This window comes from Podarcis tiliguerta (assembly GCF_965153285.1).
Source record: "Podarcis tiliguerta genome assembly, chromosome: 16".
NCBI lineage: Eukaryota > Metazoa > Chordata > Lepidosauria > Squamata > Lacertidae > Podarcis > Podarcis tiliguerta.
Genome location: NC_139549.1, coordinates 4,837,860 through 4,851,769, shown reverse-complemented (window position 1 = coordinate 4,851,769; position 13,910 = coordinate 4,837,860). Strand labels below are relative to the sequence as shown.

The 13,910-nt window shown below is 49.0% G+C and overlaps 1 protein-coding gene across 1 annotated transcript; it reads left to right on the top strand.

Moving 5' to 3' along the window:
- Positions 1–292: 292 nt before the first annotated feature.
- On the top strand, positions 293–8,439 carry LOC310666193 (extracellular matrix protein 1-like). Its single transcript, XM_083416869.1, has 4 exons — positions 293–868; positions 3,487–3,525; positions 4,637–4,860; positions 7,829–8,439. Exons 1-4 carry the CDS (start codon positions 799–801, stop codon positions 7,970–7,972), a joined length of 477 nt encoding a protein of 158 aa, XP_083272995.1. The 5' UTR covers positions 293–798; the 3' UTR covers positions 7,973–8,439.
- Positions 8,440–13,910: the final 5,471 nt, after the last annotated feature.

Here is a 13,910-nt window from a genome sequence, read left to right as displayed (position 1 = left end):
GTGGCCAGTGTGACGATGCTGCTCTGGCGAGCCAGCACCAGTGCAGCACACGGAAACGCCGTTTACCTTCCCGCTATAAAGTGGTACCTATTTATCTACTTGCACTTGCGGGTGCTTTCGAACTGCTAGGTGGGCAGGAGCTGGTACCGAAAGACGGGATCTCACCCCGCCGTGGGGATTCGAACCACCGACCATACGATCGGCAAGACCTAGGCGCTGAGGTTTTACCCACAGCGCCACCCGCGTCCCAGTGTTAATGCTAAAATTGAATTATATGTTATTGCCTGTTCAAGGTTCAATAGCGTACCCACTATTTGGATTTTCTGCCTCAAGTGACAAAGCATTTTGGGTAGGCAGAGTAATCTATTTCCAAATAGAGATCCTGACTCCCCCCCCCCCATTCAAAACATTTTCTCTTCATAGTTACCCCATAGGACTTTTTCTTTTGGCCAAAGGGGGAGATTTATAAACTTTTCTCTTGCACTTCCTAGTCTTTATGTGAGTCTCTATGGCTTCTAATCTCAAGGGAGATCAGCTGCCACGTAGAAGGATAAAAGAACAAAATGTTTTAAAGTATATATATATAAAACCCCTAAAGCCAACACAGACCTTTAAACAGAATGGTATTTTGGGTACACTCAGCAACAGTTTATCATTCTCCACCACCCCCATCCCCCAGCAGCTTATAAAACCAGCAGCACCTATAGCAGAGAGAAGGTAGAAGAAGGAGCAGAGAGGAACTGTCTGAAGCCAGAACCACAAACCAGGAGAGAGAAGCCAATTCCGTCCGACTTCAATATGGCTATGAAGATACAGGTCCTTCTCCTGGTCTCTTGGTTCATCCTGGGGCAATCAGTTCCAGGCTCAGGTAGACCTACAAGAGAATCCATCACTAACTACAAGCTGAGATTTCGCTTGCTTTGCTTCCCACTCCCTTTCTTTGTTCCAGACTAGGGCAAACGTGTACAGGATGTTCTGCGGGGTAAGGAGAGAGCTTGCCGAGCGAGATCTGCAAGCTGGCACAGTGTGGGTGGGTTTCAGAATGGCCCCTTGCAAGGCAGGCTTCTTGGAAGATGATGACACAGTGTTGGTTTCCCTGAGCATCATGGCAGGCCAGACGTTATTCAGGGGTCGCCAGGCAGTGCATCAAGGCTCTTTGGGTATCAAATAAGACCTGAGGCCGGATCGAAAGGGGGTCCAGATATTCCTTTTCCTCCAAACATGTCTGAAGTTGACCAGCCACCACTGCGTCAGTGACCGTGCCCACAGTCACTTCCCCCCCCCCTCTCTCTCTCTGTATGTGTGTGTAGGTAGGTAAAGGTAAAGGGACCCCTGACCATTAGGTCCAGTCGCAGATGACTCTGGGGTTTGCGGCGCTCATCTCGCTTTACTGGCCGAGGGAGCCGGCGTACAGCTTCCGGGTCATGTGGCCAGCATGACTAAGCCGCTTCTGGAGAACCAGAGCAGCGCACGGAAATGCCGTTTACCTTCCCACCATTTATCTACCTGCACTTTGATGTGCTTTCGAACTGCTAGGTTGGCAGGAGCAGGGACCGAGCAACGGGAGCTCACCCCGTCGCAGGGATTCAAACCGCCGACTTTCTGATCGGCAAGCCCTAGGCTCAGTGGTTTAGACCACAGTGCCACCCGCATCCCTGTGTGTGTGTGTATAAAACCCAAATTTAAAATGTCTTTAAAAGTAAATCAAATTAAATCAAATGAGCCTGCCCTCTCCCACCCTGCCTCAAAGAGAGAGAGAGAGAGACTTGTCTTATGCTGCCTACCACACAAGAAAAGAAAATTTGAGAGAGAGAAGTGAAGGAAGAAACCTGGGACTTAGCAAAAGGTGGTGGTGTCTGAGATAAAAAGCGGAGGAGACAGAGAGCATGAAATATAGGGAGGCTGCAATGCCTTCGTCCACTGAGGTCTCTGAGTCTGGGTGGTGGGACAGTATCCACTTGAGCTTTGGCACTGGAGAGCCTTTTTTGTGGAAAGGGTTTGACATGTGGGGCTTGTAAGGTAAAAAGGGGAAGGCCCCCTGGACAGTTAAGTCCAGTCAAAGGCAACTATGGGGTTGGGGCGCTCATCTCGCTTTCAGGCTGAGGGAGCTGACCTTTGTCCACAGACAGCTTTCTGGGTCATGTGCCCAGCATGACTAAACCGCTTCTGGCACAATGGGACACTAGACTGCACGGAAACACCGTTTACCTTCCCGCTGCAGCGGTACCTGTTTATCTACTCGCACCGGTGTGCTTTCAAACTGCTAGGTTGGCAGGAGCTGGGACAGAGCAGCGGGCGCTCACCCCGTCATGGGGATTCAAACCACTGACCTTCTGATTGGCAAGCCCAAGATTACACCACAGCGCCACCCGCATCCCTGTGGGCCTGTAACTGTTGGGAGTTGCCTTTTCTCAGGTTTCTTCATATTTATTTAACCAATTTATGGGCTGTTTGACGTGGCCGTTTCTACATCCGTACAAAACTCACACAAAAAGGTCCCATAATTTTTTAGGGACTGTCACATTTGTAGAGTAGATGCCGGACTCAATGAGACTTACTGGTCCCTTCCAGCTCTATGAATCTATGTCTACTAGGATCATTCGCTATGCCTGGCGTAAGACCCCCCCCCTCACATCCTCCACTGGGCAAGATGGAGGGCAGGGCAGCCCCCCAACACCTCCCTGCGCCAGTCCACCTGCCGCTGGGAGCAGCCATGTCGCTCTGCCTAACGGTAGAACCCGCCCTGAACAAAATCTCCCTTTCTAGCTAAGCCCCATCCCACCCCAATCCGGGTAGAGGCCACCGCATCCCTTAACTCAGGTATTAAGGAAGTCGTCAAGGAAGCTTTTTTGGTACGGTTGTACGGTGCCAGGGGTCAAACTGGGAAGCTCCTTCGTGCAAAGCAGGTGTTCTGCCGCTGAGCCGTGGCACTCCCCTTTTAAAATAAAGTAAGTCTCTAGTCCTCATGGTTCTGAGGAAAGGGCCGCTTCAAATAGGAACACCGGAAGATGCCTTTGCTGTGCCAGACCAGTGGTCCCCTGACCGGGGGGGGGTGTCTGTCTGAGTGTTCAGGCAGGAAGTCTCTCCAAGCCCCGCTTGGAGATGCCAGGATCTGAACTCGGGACCTTCTGCATGCAAAGCAGGTGTTCTGCATGCAAAGCAGGCTACAGCCCCTGTGCACAACATCGAGACCTGGCAATGCCACAGTCATTAGATGGAGCCACTTTTTCGGCTTTAAAGGCTTTTAGAATATTTTAACTGGAGCTGCTTTTAGATGCTTTCAAATGTAATAAGTTTTGTTGGGGTTTTTTTTAGAATGATCTAACTGTTTTACACTATTTTAGCTTTGTGTTTCTGTTTGCTGACCTAGGTTCCTTGGAGGGAGAAGGGAGGGAGATTAATAATAATAATAATAATTTTTTAAAAACAAGACAAAACACCAAATTTTAATGTATCATTTTCTTTTTTTTCTGATTCTCCCTACAGTTGATATGCGCCAGCGGCCGATACAGATTCCTGGACGAGGTTAGAGGGTCTCTGTTCTAACTACTATCCGTGTTGGGGGATCGGGCTAGTTTCTTAGGAAAACAGGCATTTAGAAATCTTAGGTCGTGCAACAAAAGAAAATCACATACTAACAAATCAATGTATTTGATATGAATTGGTATTACTACGTATTTTATTGTTTTGTATGTCGCTTTGAGACTTTGGTAGGCAGCGGTGAACAAATGGAATACAGTGGTACCTCGGGTTACATATGCTTCAGGTTACAGACTCAGAACCCAGAAATATTACCTCGGATTAAGAACTTTGCTTCAGGATGAGAACAGAAATCGTGCTCCAGCGGTGCGGCAGCAGCAGGAGGCCCCACTAGCTAAAGTGGTGCTTCAGGTTAAGAACGGACCTCTGGAACGAATTAAGTACTTAACCTGAGGTACCACTGTAATGAATAATAATAGAGAGATAAAGAGGGCGAGAGAAAGATTGCGTCTTTCTTTCTTTCTTTCTTTCTTTCTTTCTTTCTTTCTTTCTTGTATTTTGATACAATTTATTAATTTTATGATAAAAAACAAAAAACCCCAAAGAACATCACAATCAAAATCATACATCTTAATTGACTTCCCTCCAACTCCCCCTCCTGGTACAATTTTTAAATATTCTTTTACTTATTTATACACGCCTGCAGAATCACTCTTAACTATCCAATTTTAAAACCTTATATATATTATTACAAGTGAGCTTTTAAAAGGTCGACTAATGTAGAAATCAATGCACAAAGCTTAATGATTATGCCTGAACATTTCTCCCTTTTTTTAAAAAAAAAAAAATGGGGGGGGAGGAAATTGTCTTGTGTGTCCAGTATAGTTCATTAGTTTGTTTTGCCAATCTCCTTCGTCATCTTTGGCAGTGTCCTCTTCCTTCTATTGGGATGAGCGTAGTTTGATTTCCATCCTTCTCTCTCTCTCATCTTCCCCATGGGCTACTTTTAAAATGAGGTTGCATTTTAAATTGCATTTTAACCTGTAATTTAAATTGGGTTTTTTTTGTTTTTCCCCTATTATGTTTTTACTGTAATTTTTACTGTTGTTAGCCGCTGGGTATAAATAAAATTTATTATTATTATTATTATTATTAGTAACAGTTGAAGGAGGGCCAGAAAAATTCCCACCTGCCCGCCCCAGCGCCAAGAATATCGGGAACATCTGCAAGGATGGGAGTAAGAAGCTGTCGCAGGGCCTGAAAGGCTCCGATTACTCAAACGTCTATAGTAAGACTAATGTCCTCGTGGATCTGGGAGACGCTCTGGGCAAGTGCTGCCGGCAGTCTGAAAAGGAGAAGCTCCCTTGCTCCCAGAAAGCCGTGAGTGCTTCTCATTGTCCTCCTTGGCCTGACAAATATGGCAACTGCTTTAATATGGGGGCCTTGTAGGGTCAGGGGGGCGCTGCTCTTAGCCTCATTCCAGGGTAAGGGGGTGGCTGCTCTTACATATCCTTTGAAAGACTTGTAATCTTTCCAACTTTTTCCTTCCTTCCTTCCTTCCTTCCTTCCTTCCTTCCTTCCTTCCTTCCCTCCCCCTCCCTCCCTTTTCATCCTTCCTTCCCTCTTCCCTCCCTCTCTCCCTCACCTTCCTTCCTCCCTCCCTCCCTCCCTCCCTCCCTCCCTTCCCTTCCCTCCCTTCCCTTCCCTTCCCTTCCCTTCCCTCCCTCCCTCCCTCCCTTCCTTCCTCCCTTCCTTCCCTCCTTCCTTCCCTTTCCTTCCTTCCCTCCCCCTCCCTCCCTTTTCATCCTTCCTTCCCTCTTCCCTCCCTCTCCTTCCTTCCTTCCTTCCTTCCTTCCTTCCTTCCTTCCTTCCTTCCTTCCTTTCCCTTCCCTTCCCTCCCTCCCTCCCTTTCTTTCCTTCCTTCCTTCTTCCCTTTTCATCCTTCCTCCCCTCTTCCCTCCCTCCCTCCTTCCCTCCCTCCCTTTCCTTCCTTCCCTTCCCTCCCTTCCTCCCTCCCTCCCCTTCCTTCCTTCCTTCCTTCCTTCCTTCCTTCCTCCCTTCCTCCCTTCTTCCCTCCCTTTCCTTCCTTCCTCCCTCCCTCCCTCCCTCCCTCCCTCCCTTCCTTCCTTCCTTCCCTCCCTCCCTTTCTTTCCTTCCTTCCTTCCTTCCTCCCTTCTTCCCTCCCTCCCTCCTTCCCTCCCTCCCTTTCCTTCCTTCCCTTCCCTTCCCTCCCTCCTTCCCTTCCTCCCTCCCTCCCTCCCTCCCCTTCCTTCCTTCCTTCCTTCCTTCCTTCCTCCCTCCCTCCCTTCCTTCCTTCCCTCCCTCCCTCCCTCCCTCCCTTCCTTCCTTCCCTCCCTTCCTTCCTTCCTTCCTTCCTTCCTTCCTTCCTTCCTTCCTTCCTTCCTCCCTCCCTCCCTCCCTTTCCTTCCTTCCTTCCTTCCTTCCTTCCTTCCTTCCTTCCTCCCTTCCTCCCTTCCTCCCTTCTTCCCTCCCTTTCCTTCCTTCCCTCCCCCTCCCTCCCTTTTCATCCTTCCTTCCCTCTTCCCTCCCTCTCCTTCCTTCCTTCCTTCCTTCCTTCCTTCCTTCCTTCCTTCCTTCCTTCCTTCCCTTCCCTTCCCTTCCCTCCCTCCCTTTCTTTCCTTCCTTCCTTCTTCCCTTTTCATCCTTCCTCCCCTCTTCCCTCCCTCCCTCCTTCCCTCCCTCCCCTCCCTTCCTTCCCTTCCCTCCCTCCCTTCCTCCCTCCCTCCCCTTCCTTCCTTCCTTCCTTCCTTCCTTCCTTCCTTCCTTCCTTCCTCCCTTCTTCCCTCCCTTTCCTTCCTTCCTCCCTTCTTCCCTCCCTCCCTCCTTCCCTCCCTCCCTTTCCTTCCTTCCCTTCCCTTCCCTCCCTCCTTCCCTTCCTCCCTCCCTCCCTCCCTCCCCTTCCTTCCTTCCTTCCTTCCTTCCTTCCTTCCTTCCTCCCTTCCTCCCTTCTTCCCTCCCTTTCCTTCCTTCCTTCCTCCCTCCCTCCCTTCCTTCCTTCCCTCCCTCCCTCCCTCCCTCCCTTCCTTCCTTCCCTCCCTCCCTTCCTTCCTTCCTTCCTTCCTTCCTCCCTCCCTCCCTCCCTCCCTCCCTTTCCTTCCTTCCTTCCTTCCTTCCTTCCTTCCTTCCTTCCTTCCTTCCTCCCTTCTTCCCTCCCTCCCGCCCTCCCTCACTTTCCTTCCTTCCTTTCTTTGGAAGGGGGGGGTCTAAAAACCTTCCTTGTGTGCTTGGATTTTGTTGGTGTTGAATATGCCCTATCAAGCATTCTGAGGGAATCCTTTTTTTAAAAAAAGACACAATCCCTGTCTCCGAGGCCCAACTGTTCTCACCCCAAATTTGTTAATCTTATCAGGGTTCGGAACATCTGTGGCCCTCCAGATGTTGCCTTGACCATACTGGCTGGGGCAGCTGAGAGCTGGAGTCCATCAACATTTGGGGAGGTACAGATGTTCCCCACCCTTCATTTCCCAAATAATAATAATAATAATAATAATAATAATAATAATTTATTTATACCCTGCTCATCTAGCTGGGTTTCCCCAGCCACTCTGGGCGGCTTCTAACAAAGATTAAAAATACAATAAAACATCAGTCATTAAAAACTTCCCTAAACAGGGCTGCCCTCAGATGTCTTCTAAAAGTCTGATAGTTGTTTATTTCCTTGACATCTGATGAGAGGGCGTTCCACAGGGCGGGCGCCACCACCAAGAAGGCCCTCTGCCGGGTTCCCTGTAACTTGGCTTCTCGCAGTGAGGGAACCGCCAGAAGGCCCTCGGCGCTGGACCTCAGTGTCCGGGCAAAGTGATGGGAAGTGATTGGGAAGGCAATTAGGATTCAGTTGTACAGTGGTACCTCGGTTCTCGAACGTAATCCATTCCGGAAGACCCTTCAGGTTCCGAAACATTTGAAAACCGAGGCGCAAAGAAAGGGCAGACTGCAAATTCAACGGAGAAAACTGAAAAACACACGGCGGAAGCCGTTTGACTTCCAAGGCACGTTTGAAAACAGAAGCCTTTGCTTCCGGGTTTTCCGAAACGTTCGTCAACAGAGATGTTCGAGAACTGAGGTACCACTGTACAGAGGCAAAAGAACAGCCTCGTCTCGAATGCCAAATGTGATCGTTGGTTACTTCGGGACGAGAGTGTGCTCTGCAGACGACCCAAAGCTGCCCTCTTCTCAATCTGTTGCTGTTTTGTGTGCAAATCCACACACATTTTGCAAAACAGACATTCGGACACATATTAAAAAAAACCTCTGAGTTTGGGCCCAGATTAAGAAACCCTACTTAGCCATCTTATTGACTATCTCATCTGTCTCCCTCCTGGTCCAGTGGTCATCCCTCCTGAACAAGATGTGCGAACAGCAAAGCGCAGTAAAGATGGAACAGTATAAGTGCTGCCAAATGAAAGGTCCCACCATGGAAAACTGTTTTGACCAGAACTCCCGCTTCCCAAATTACGATTTCAAGAATTGATGGGCGATTCTGTAGTGACCAACGTAACATTTGCAGCTTCTTTGCCTATATACTCCGTGTGATTTGACTAGTATTTTGTAACTCCAATTAACATGAAGTTGTTTCTTAACTGCCTTGATCCTTCCCTGTAAAAACAATCCATTGTTATGCCCGAGGTTGTTTAAAGGTTTTCTTTTTATTGTGTTTTTTCAAAAATATGTAGCCAATGTAACAGCTTTGCAACCTCAAGAACTTATCTGTAACGTGGGCAAGCTTTTCCTCTGAAAGTATGAATCAATTTTTCTTCTGTTTGTTGCACTATACTAACGTTTCATTGCCAAGTGCCAAATCAGTGGTAATGTTTATTTGAAAACTGCGGAAAATAGGTTTTCTGGCAAATGAAATGTGACCAACGTAACATGACCGATGTAACAATGTGACAATTCTTTCCTAGACAATCACAAAATAAAGGACTTCATAGCATGTGACATCTTGTATAGTTGGCTAAGTTTAATTCAATCCCTCCAAACCAGATACCTCCAGATCTTGGTGAGATTTCTAGAGAATTATTATTATTATTATTATTATTATTATTAAGCACTGCCTTTTGTGCCACAGAACCTGCTTTTGGATTTGTGTGAAATCTAAATTGATCAGGATAGGTGGCACTGGTGTTTTTTACAACTAATCCAGAATGCGGCAGCTAGACTGGTGACTGGGAGCAGCCACCGAGACCGCATAACACCGGTCTTGAAAGACCTACATTGGCTCCCAGTACATTTCCGAGCACAATTCAAAGTGTTGGTGTTGACCTTGAAAGCCCTAAAAGGCCTCGGTCCAGTATACCTGAAGGAGCGTCTCCAGCCCCATTGTTCTACCTGGGCACTGAGGTCCAGTGCCACTGGCCTTCTGGTGGGTCCCTCGCTGCGAGAAGCCAAGGGAACTAGGCAGAGGGCCTTCTCGGTGGTGGCACCTGCCCTGTGGAACGCCCTCCCACCAGATGTCAAAGAGAAGAACAACTACCAGACTTTTAGACGGCATCTGAAGGCAGCCCTGTTTAGGGAAGCTTTTAATGACTGATGTTTTATTGATGGTAGGGACGTGGGTGGCGCTGTGGGTTAAACCACTGAGCCTTGGGCTTGCCAATCAGAAGGTCGGCGGTTTGAATCCCTGCGATGGGGTGAGCTCCCGTTGCTCGGTCCCAGCTCCTGCCAACCTAGCAATTCGAAAGCACATCAAAGTGCAAGTAGATAAATAGTTACCGCTCCGGCGGGAGGGTAAACGGCATTTCTGTCCGCTGCTCTGGTTTGCACAAGCGGCTTAGTCATGCTGGCCACATGACCCAGAAGCTGTCTGCGGACAAACGCCAGCTCCCTCGCCCAGTAAAGCGAGATGAGCGCTGCAACCCCAGAGTCGGCCACGACTGGACCTAATGGTCACGGGTCCCTTTACCTTTACTAGCATTGATGGTGACTGCCGTAAAATACTCTTATTCTTATTCTTAATTGAATTTATATACCGCCCTATACCGGGAGGTTTCGGGTCGGTTCCCAGAACAAAATCAAAATATAAAACCACAAAACATATGTAATGGTTCTAGGGGTTTTGTTGTTGTTGTTTAGTCGTTCAGTCGTGTCCGACTCTTCGTGACCCCATGGACCAGAGCACGCCAGGCACTTCTGTCTTCCACTGCCACCCGCAGTTTGGTCAGATTCATGTTTGTAGCTTCGAGAACACTGTCTAACCATCTCGTCTTCTGTCGTCCCCTTCTCCTTGTGCCCTCCATCTTTCCCAACATCAGGGTCTTTTCCAGGGAGTCTTCTCTTCTCATGAGGTGGCCAAAGTATTGGAGCCTCAGCTTCACAATCTGTCCTTCCAGTGAGCACTCAGGGCTGATTTCCTTAAGAATGGATGCGTTTGATCTTCTTGCAGTCCATGGGACTCTCAAGAGTCTCCTCCAGCACCATAATTCAAAAGCGTCAATTCTTCGGCGATCAGCCTTCTTTATGGTCCAGCTCTCACTTCCATACATCACTACTGGGAAAACCATAGCTTTTACTATACGGAACTAGGGGTTGCTCGTGCGTAAATCGGTGCCAACACCTGGCTGGGTTGCCTGAGTGAACCTTTCTTGACCGGACAGCCACTCGCCCGTGACCGTCTCAATCGCTGGCAGAATCCGTCAGTGGGCGTTTCTTGAACTTCTTCCAGCATAAAAGTTCTTTGACGCCTAGTCTCCACCTACTCTCCCTGCGCGGAAGCCTTCTGCGCAGGGAGGGTGTGGGCATCGGAGGACCCATGCTCTCCCCGCTGGTCCCCTGCGAGGAGTCTTGGAGCCACCTCGCCGATTCCCCCATCTGCCCCCCTCCTCCACTGGTGCTACGCTGATTTCCTTCCCCAGAAGATGTGCTGCTTCTCTCCCTCCCGTGACGCTCTCCGGAATCCCTCTGGAGCCCTCCCTCTCCCTCTGGCTCTGATGGCAGTTCCCTGACAACATATACTGTATTTTTTGCTCTATAAGACTCACTTTGCCCCTCCTAAAAAGTAAGGGGAAATTTGTGTGCGTCTTATGGAGCGAATGCAGGCTGCGCAGCTATCCCAGAAGCCAGAGCAGCAAGAGGGATTGCTGCTTTCACTGCGCAACGATCCCTCTTGCTGTTCTGGCTTCTGAGATTCAGAATTTCCTCCTCCAAAAACTAGGTGCGTCTTGTGGTCTGGTGCGTCTTATAGAGCGAAAAATACGATAATCAAAATAAAAACATATATACGTTCATTCATATGTTTTATTTGTACAAGTGCCTCCAGGAAATGCCCAAAGTGGCTTTCAACACAGAAAGCAGGAACACCAGACACTGTAAAACTGTTTCATAATGTAAGAAAACAACAGGAGAAGAAGCATAACAGCATGCAAAACAACAGCGACATTCTTTCGGCCCGGTGAATATAAGGAGATTGCATGAACATCATCCAATAACAGCAAAAACAGCAGAGGGATTTAACCACCAGGGTGCGCCTCTGCATTGGCACTGGCCACTTGCAGCCAGTCTGCAGTGCCAGATCTTTTAGACACGGTTTAATTTGCACCTCAGCAGGACTGGAGTTTTCCTGGCTCAGCCCCACCTCTGACACGTCACTCAAGATAGGCACTCAGACATTTGTTTGGGGAACAGATTTTTTTTTTGGGGGGGGTTGTCTCTTCGCCCCCTGGAAAGCCAGAGGAGTCAGAGAATGGCAGGACACATCTGCCTCATGTTCTGGTCATATAATGAACATGATTCGACATCCTAAAGGACACAAAGTCTCCAGGATAAAGCATTTAAGTTGGAACCGGTTAAAAAAAAAAAAGAATTGTTTTCTGGCAGAGATGAAGGCAGTAGAAGGTTTATTATGAGCTACAGGGAGTCAGTGCCGGGGGAGGCCAAAATTCATTCAACAGAGTGGGCCTTAGTTGTGCAAGCTGTGCAATGGGTGCAAAAACTTGTGCCTCAAGAAAAGAAGTTAATAAGGGGTCAAACAGGCCTTTTCTTATTTTATTTATTGACCATGTTTCTGGACCAATCAGTCATCTAATTTAGGCACATCCAACAGGTATCTACCGGTAGATCACCAGACGTCTGTGGTAGATCACTGGCTCCCACCAAAGAAGCTCAACAACCTTGACCTGAACCCCAAAAAAGGGGGTAGATCACTGCCAGTTTTTAACTCCGTAAGTAGATCACAGTCTCTTGGGAGTTGGCCACCCCTGAAAAAGAGCGTACAGCATTTAAAAAAATGATAAATGGATCCGTAAAACCAAATGAACTAGTGTTGATGCAAGACTACATTTGCAGTTCTCTCTAAAATACTACTCTTTCCCTTTTGTTCCGATCCCCTTTTATGCCCATCAAAATTAGTGACCATCACCACACCTTGTAGCGCTGAGTTCCGCAAGTTAAAGGCACGTGGTGACAATGGTCCCCAACATTCCAAATTGGCTCAGGCGGTTGAGCCTTTCATCCATGGCTGTCATCGCAACGCTTAAGAGTTTTTTCAGGTTTCAGAACAGACGTTTACCTAGATTTGGCCTGTTTTAAATTTTTCAAGGGCTTCCTGCGGCAACCTTACCTTGTCCAGGTTCCCTCCAAATTTAACCTGGACTCCAAGCCCCAAGCAGCCAGGATGACCAGTGGTCATTGGGAGATGGGGCCAGCTCAAGATATTTTGGCACCTGAGGCAGACCCCCAAAAGGCGCTACCCCAGGGAAAAAAGGGGTGAGGGAAGATCTACATTAAGAACAAGGACAGGGGGGAGAGAAAGATCAGCTCTGGGATCTGCCGCTGCAGCGGATCTTGCCGCCCAATGCAGGCTCTTCATCTTGTCTCAGTGAGTTCCACTGGCAGAGTGGGAATTTGGGGCCTCGTCTCTCCAGAGGTTGGCAAGGTTTACCTTGCCTGGGTCAGTTCACTCCAGCGGAGAACCCTCCGTGTGTGTGTAAGCGCCCACACCCGCAATTTCTGGCATCTGCGCAGATGTGATTTTCGGCGCCACGGAAGCACTGTGCTAAAAGGTAAAGGTAAAGGGACCCCTGACCATTAGGTCCAGTCATGGCCGACTCTGGGGTTGTGGCGCTCATCTCGCTTTTCTGGCCGAGGGAGCCAGTGTACAGCTTCTGGGTCATGTGGCCAGCATGACTAAGCCACTTCTGGTGAACCAGAGCAGCGCACGGAAACACCGTTTACCTTCCCACCGGAGTGGTACCTATTTATCTACTTGCACTTGACGTTTTTTCAAACTGCTAGGTTGGCAGGAGCTGGGACCGAGCAATGGGAGCTCACCCCATCGCGGGGATTCGAACCACCGAGCTTCTGATTGGCAAGTCCTAGGCTCTGTGGTTTAATCCACAGCGCCACCCACATCCCAACCTCTGTGCTAGTCCAATGCTAATTTTGGAGGGTCCCAGAGTTGGGAAGGAAAGTGCTAGCTTGTGGGGAGACGCTCTCCCATGGCTTCCGCTCTTGGGGGCAGCAAAAAACAAACCATGTCAGATATTGATCCATCTCAGAAATGGGACCTTTCCCTTGGGCACAGATTTGGATTTCGTTTCTTTTGGTTCTGAGAAGACGTGCCGCTGAGCTAATCCTTGGCTTCTTGTTTCAAAGCTGACCTGTTTTTTCCAGCGACCAAAATAATCCCAGTTCCTTTGGTTTGGAATGGTGAGAGAACAGACTTGTTTTGTGGGGGGGGGGGGATGCAGGAGTAGGCGAACAAAACTTTGCACGACGGCAGCGAGGGACCTGGCACCGGCTGCGTTTAAAACAAACAGGCCCCGGGGGCCTCCTGGTCACATATTGAGGAGGGTGGGGCTGGGCACCGGGCAGCTTGGCCATAAGGGTGGGCACCCATCCCAAGCAAACAGCGCGCAGCTGATACAAAGCCCCCTTTTAACAACACGGCCCCCTTTCAGGCCGCAAAGTTCACAGGGGAAAGAAACACACAGGGTGCGGTGTTAGAAAAACCTAGGCTAAGATCACAGGGGAAGGTCCTCCTAGGCCTGGACTAAACAATGGCCCCCTGGCTGGGGGGCCTGATCCACCCCCACCCAACACCCAGCATTGCCCCCGCCACTCCAAAGCCAGCAAAACAATAGCTGGTTTCTAAAGACAGAAGAGTTGGATTGGAAGGGGGCAGAGGATGACCGGAGCGGATGTAAGCTGAGTCCATTTTTCCTGGCAACCTACTTTGGGGGGGCTGTGCGTGACTTTCGAAGGAACGCCAGAAGATGTTCTCCCCCCCCTTTTTTTAAAAAATAGTTTTTATTAAAAATTTCAACATAACAATTATCAAAAACATATCATCTTCATTCCCCCCATTTTCCCCCTCCCCAAGAAAAACCCTCCCTCCCCCCCCGACGTCCCTCAGCTCCTCTCTCTGATTTTTCAACACATGTTATTCTCTGCATATTGTAAAATTGTAAAGATCC